The 6,000-nt window shown below is 41.8% G+C and overlaps 1 protein-coding gene across 4 annotated transcripts in view; it reads left to right on the forward strand.

Moving 5' to 3' along the window:
* Positions 1-766: 766 nt before the first annotated feature.
* Positions 767-6,000, forward strand: part of ddx43 (DEAD (Asp-Glu-Ala-Asp) box polypeptide 43) — an 18,711-nt gene continuing 13,477 nt past the window's right edge. For all 4 annotated transcript variants that reach the window (XM_050071244.1, XM_050071245.1, XM_050071246.1 and 1 more), the window contains exons 1-3: positions 767-1,119; positions 1,387-1,442; positions 3,675-3,792. In XM_050071244.1, the coding sequence (XP_049927201.1) occupies positions 801-1,119; positions 1,387-1,442; positions 3,675-3,792 (493 nt within the window). In that variant the 5' untranslated portion in view covers positions 767-800. The remainder of the gene's footprint in view (positions 1,120-1,386; positions 1,443-3,674; positions 3,793-6,000) is intronic.

A 6,000-nucleotide genomic window follows, 5' to 3' on the forward strand; every position in this document is an offset into this window, starting at 1 on the left:
GTCGTGACTACAGTGACAGTGTTCAAGGAGCCAGACTTTGGTGTCAGTTCGATTGGAGTCAATAGGATGGGCACTGCAAATCACACTGTAACCCATTATATCTTTGCTGTTTCAACTTTGACCATTCCTTCTTTTATATTTTCCTTGGTACCAACCAGAAAGAGACTCAAAATGACCACAAGAGAATACAAAGGAACTACAGAGACATAAAACATCTACCAAAAAACTGGCAAAACAACCACAAAGACACAAAACAACCACAAAGAGACACAAAATTACCAAAGTGAAAACAACAAAGATATGATGGGTTATAGTGGGATTTGCTGTGCCCGCCTCATTGACTCCAATAGAACTGGCACCAAAGTCTGGCTCCTGGAACGCTGCCACTGTAGTCACGGCCATTCCTTCTTTTATATTTTCCTTGGTTGGCACCATAGACTGTATAAATAAGGTTGGCACATGTTAATTTGAGAAGCATTTTGCAGGTGAAGGCCTGGGGGCCCCCTGAAACTTTGGGACCTTGAGGCTTTGCCCAGTAGGCCCATTCAGTAATCCATCCATGGGTGTAGTATCAAATATAATTAGATTTTTTTGGCAAATTTCTTCTCTCTTCCTTTTTATGTTATACCTACAATTTCATTTTATACAAACACATTCCATGTTTATAAATACAATATTTCTAAATCCCTTACAAAGTCGGAAGTGTGGACTCGCGGACAGGAAGTGAAGGTGACACAGTCTTGACAGTTGATAGCCGTTAGTGAAGTGGCCCTGGCAGCAGGTGGTGAGCCACACCCAAGATGTCTGACTGGGAGGATGAGTACGACGAGGGCGGCGTTGCTATCCAGAAGCCTGCTACTAAATCAGCTCCGACTGAATGGAAACCGCCGAGTTACGACAGTCGCAGGGAAAATGTTTGTTTCGGTGTGAGAGGTGGAGGCAGGTCTGGAGCTCCGAGAGAGTGGAGAGCTGACCGCGGCGGCGGCGGTGGCGGCGGCGAGGGATCCGAGTACACAAGCCGGGCAAATGGAAGCGAACGTCGGCCTGGACGACGAACCTTTGGAGATGAAAGGCCTGTGACTTTCACCGTGGAAAACACTTCAGTTGGGAGGGTAATAGGTAAGGTTAAAAAGCGATAACTTCTATTCAAATGGGTGCTTCACATAATGGAGTCTTAGCTAGAGTTCGCTGTTAGCTAACAGCTATGCTAACGACTATTGGTTTGATGGTGTAATCCCCATCCTGCAGAGATTCACAAACTGTGGGTAACGTTACAGTCAGTTACGTTACATTAATGTGGCTTATGTTCCTCATGTTTCCACTGCTGTAACTAGCGATGTGTGGAGATTTTGGTCAAATTTTAAATATATTTTAATCTCATTTAAGGTCGTGGAGGAGCCAAAATCCGTGAACTTGAAGAGAGCACCGGTGCAAGGATCAAGGCAAGTTGACTGATGTTAGTGTCAGACTAGTGCAGCACATCCGTGAATATACAGTGCTGATGTTGGGCATTATGAATATACTTTAAAATTGAAAACTTAATGTACCCATGGCGGCAGTAGCTCAGTCCATAGGGACTTGGGTTGGGAACCGGAGGGTTGCCAGTTCGAGTCCCCCGTCCGGACCAAAATATGGAGCGTGGACTGGTGTCTGGAGAGGTGCCAGTTCACCTCCTGGGCACTGCCGAGGTGCCCTTGAGCAAGGCACCCCTCACTTTGACATCGCTCCACTTTGTGCATGTATAGGTCCTGTTTGTGCATGTGTGTGTCTTTCGGACCTGTGTGTAATTGACAAGCAAGAGTGAAAACATTGAATTTCCCCTCAGGGGGATTAATAAAGTAAATAAACTTAAACTTACAGTGCCTCAATGTTACTCATGCAGACTCAGACTGAACCAAGAAAGCAGGCAGATGGTATTTCTGTATGTCTTAGGGTGTTTTCACATTTAGTCCCTTTTAAATGAACCAAACTCAGTCCTCTTAAAGTGAAAAAAAGTGGACCAACAGTAAAGGGACTCAGTTCTTCTTGCATTGACAATGTCAGTTCATTCTGGTCACCTTCGTCTCTGATGGGGCCTCAGTCCTCTTTCTGTTCACATTACAGCCTATATATGATACAGTATCTCACATAAGTGAGTACACCCCTCCCATTTTTGGAAATATTTTATTATATCTTGTCATGGGACAACACTAGTGATGGGCAAATGAAGCTTCATGAAGCATTGAAGCTTTTCATCAAATTGGTTCACTCAAGGGCAAAGCTTCTTGATGCTTCATTTGCTCTACTAAGCCATCTACTGGACAAAAAACGCTATTACAATTAGTGGTTTGTATATATACTTTTTAAACTGAATTGAATAAATCTACTTTCCATTATAGTAACAGTAAAGATATGATGCACCTATATTAATATAGTGTGTATTTTTAAAGATATATTTTTTGGGGGCATTTTGCCTTTAATGGACAGGACAGGGAAGCGTGAGGGGGGTAGAGAGAGAAGGGTGGATGACATGCAGCAAAGGGCCACAGGCTGGATTCGAACCCGGGCCGCTGCGGCAACAACCTTGTACATGGGGCGCCTGCTCTACCACTAAGCCACTGACGCCCCAATATAGTGTGTATTTTTTNTGTTTAGATGTTGATGGCTGTGTTTTGAGTAATTTTCAGAGGAAGGTAAATCTATACTACTATACAAGCTGTACACTGACTACTTTAAGTTATATCAAAGTGTCATTTCTATAGTGTTGTCCCATGACAAGATATAATAAAATATTTCCAAAAATGGGAGGGGTGTACTCACTTATGTGAGATACTGTATATATATATATTGATATAGTTGTTTTTTTTTACTTTGACATGGCACTGCTGTGTGATTATGAAGCCCCTCGCTTTCAGATGAACTTAAAACTGGAGGAGAACCTTCGTGTGTCTGTGCTGTAGACTGTTGCCGTTTGATGTATTCCACAGTCCACATCTGGAGACGTGCAGTATCTTTCGTGGACCAAACTACTCCTCGTCCTGCGTCTTTGCAAGCGTCGTAGGCTGATGTGATTGCATTTGTCTTTTTTCAAGCGTCCCAGTGCAACAGCATGTGACCTAGAGGGCTAAATACAACAGCAAAGAGCAGAGCGAACCTGGAGAGCTTGGTGTTCACAAGGCACAGGTTAAGTGAACTGCACTCAGACTACCTCCTGAGTTCTCTTGGAGTGTTCACATATGTGCAAAAAATGCTTAGTCACTGCTCTGAGTCTGCTAAGAGGGCTGAAAAGGAGCCAAAGGGTTAAGGTTAGATGGATAGAAAAGTAAGTAGGGGCAAAGGGAAGGCAGAGCCAAGGAGATATGTCTGTGCGGACTGAACTCTTCCCCGCTGGACCAGGCCGAACACTCTACCTCCCCCTACTCCCTCATTTTGATGAGGGAAGAGAGGCGTCCGGAATAATTGAAGACGATGTAGTGTCAATGGACTGCTTAAATATAAAGTTTTCTTTTAGATCACCAGAAATGCAGCTCAAGCTTTAAATCACCTTCAGAATCCACCTAACAGCAAGCCTTGACTGCTGTGCTGCTTCCCTGTACCCTTTTCTAAGCATAGTGAATGTTTCTCTTTGCATTAGCAGGCATGTATAGGATGTTATATTTATTCCCTCTTTGAAAATCCGCTGCTCTTTTTTCCAGATAAACAGGGGGGACTATGAAGCTGAGGTGGTCCTCTTTGGGTCCTCTGATGCCCAGCAGAAGGCCAAGGAGATGATTGAAGACCTGGTGGCTGATGGCAACTCTCGTTTTCCCAATGGTACAATGTCAGTTTTTCTGTCTTTATCTTGGTTGGCAAACTCTTTCCATTGATGTAGTCACATTTTACACTTCAATATGAGCTCATTTTGTATCCATAAAAGGATCTAACTTCCCTTCAATGTAGTAAATTGTCCTCAGGTTAACATTGTGCTGTATGTGAGTAAGATATCTTGATTGTTTTTGTAATGTAGCAGGGCCCCAGCGAATGATAAGCAGATACTATTAAGAATGCTGCACAGACTTGAGCTTAAACTAAATAACTACACACTCAGTTAAGAAAGAGTGGGAAATGTTTTCTGTGATTTCTTACTTAGAGTGTCTTCCCGTTCCTTGGATGCAGAAATGTGAGTTCAGTTGTGGCAAGGAAATATGAGTTTTAGCAACAATTTGTAGATATTCTTTTCTAAAAAAGTAATTTTTATCCTTCAACGAACACTTAGGTAGTTAACATGGTTATATTTTAAGCAACACTTTAAGTACTTTTACTTTGCTGCGGTGACATGTGTCAGTCATCAATTCATTATGCTGTCATTGTGAACTGACTCTCTACAATGACAGCACATGAATAGCTGGATTGATGATGTTAGACAGTGGCCTCCGGTAACTGATGAAGGTATCTTAAATGAGCACCGATATTAATTTAGAAATTAATCATTTGTTTGGTTAGGTAAAGTTGGAAAGATATTGGCAGATTCGAACTTCCGGGATCCGGCATTTTACATAATTTCTAGGAATTTTTATTAGGAATATTAATCAATAATTTCAATATGATACAGTGTAGTGTCACCAAACTCACTCCACACTTCACTGGTCTCCTACAGACTCCACTACAACACTTGGTTGGAAAGGCAGGCATTTTACATAATAATTAATTATTACAGTGAGACGAACAAGCCAGTTTTGGTTTGATCGTTCTACGTCATTCCTACAAGCCGCAGCGGCCATTTCAGTGTGCCTAAAGGGCTAGGTGGCGCTAGAGAGGCCATTTTGGCACTTTTCGGATTAATTTCTTCATTTCATAAAATATTTCGCCAGTCCTGACATGCATTTTGGTGAGTTTTGAAGCATGTTTAGGGGGTCAAATTCCAGTTTAAAGAGACAGCGGGAAAAAGAATAATAATCTTAATATCGTATTGAAATTATTGATTAATTTTCCTAATAAAAATTCCTAGAAATTATGTAAAATGCCTGCCTTTCCAACCAAGTGTTGTAGTGGAGTCTGTAGGAGACCACTGAAGTGTGGAGTGAGTTTGGTGACACTACACTGTATTATAGTGACGTTATTGAATATTTTTGTAATCTCTCTTTTCGGTGTTGCACTTTGTAGACGGTCCCTGCGCGCTGCGCTCACAGCCGGCTGCACGTAAACACCAGTGTTCTTGGTGTGGCTCAGAGGACGGCTCATTTTGATGAATATTATGTTGTAGTTCATTTTCTATCTTACTACGATTGAAAATGCGTGTTTTGTGTTTTAACAACGTTTCACTGAAGAGTTATTGATCCCGGAAGTTCGAATCTGCCAATATCTTTCCAACTTAACCGCAGTATTTGTTTGAGCGATAAGCAGGAAAGATTAGAGTAATAGGGAGATAACAGACTATATCATTAAACACTGTGTAATATAACGTTAGCATACGTTACGTGTGCTGACGTTAGCAAGCTAGCAGCGTGACATTTAATCATTATGGACAGGCTACGTGACCATCACATCATATTGAAGGCGATCAATATTGATCGCTTTCAATATGATGTGATGGTCGTCTAAAAGGTGGTGTAAAATTTGCCCGACCCATCCGGAGCTCTGGTAATTTTGACCCTCAATCAGAGACCTGTAATTGCCGTTTTTCTGGTCATCGGAGGCCAGGCGATCAATAAAATATCCATGAATACCTAAAACAAAACACAAACACGTGTTGTTTTTAGTCACGTAGCCTGTCCTTAATGATTAAATGTCACGCTGCTAGCTTGCTAACGTCAGCACACGTAACGTATGCTAACGTTATACAGTCAGGTCCATAAATATTTGGACAATGATACAGTTGTCGTCATTTTGGCTCTGTACACCACCACAATGGGTTTTAAATGAAACAATGAATACCTGCTTAAAGTGCAGACTCTCAGCTTTCATTTAAGGCTTTTTTCAAAAATGTAGTATGAACCGTGTAGGAATGTCAACCATTTCTTCACACAGTCCCCCAACTCTAAG

The sequence above is a fragment of the Epinephelus moara genome, chromosome 19, assembly GCF_006386435.1.
Source record: "Epinephelus moara isolate mb chromosome 19, YSFRI_EMoa_1.0, whole genome shotgun sequence".
NCBI classification, from domain to species: domain Eukaryota; kingdom Metazoa; phylum Chordata; class Actinopteri; order Perciformes; family Serranidae; genus Epinephelus; species Epinephelus moara.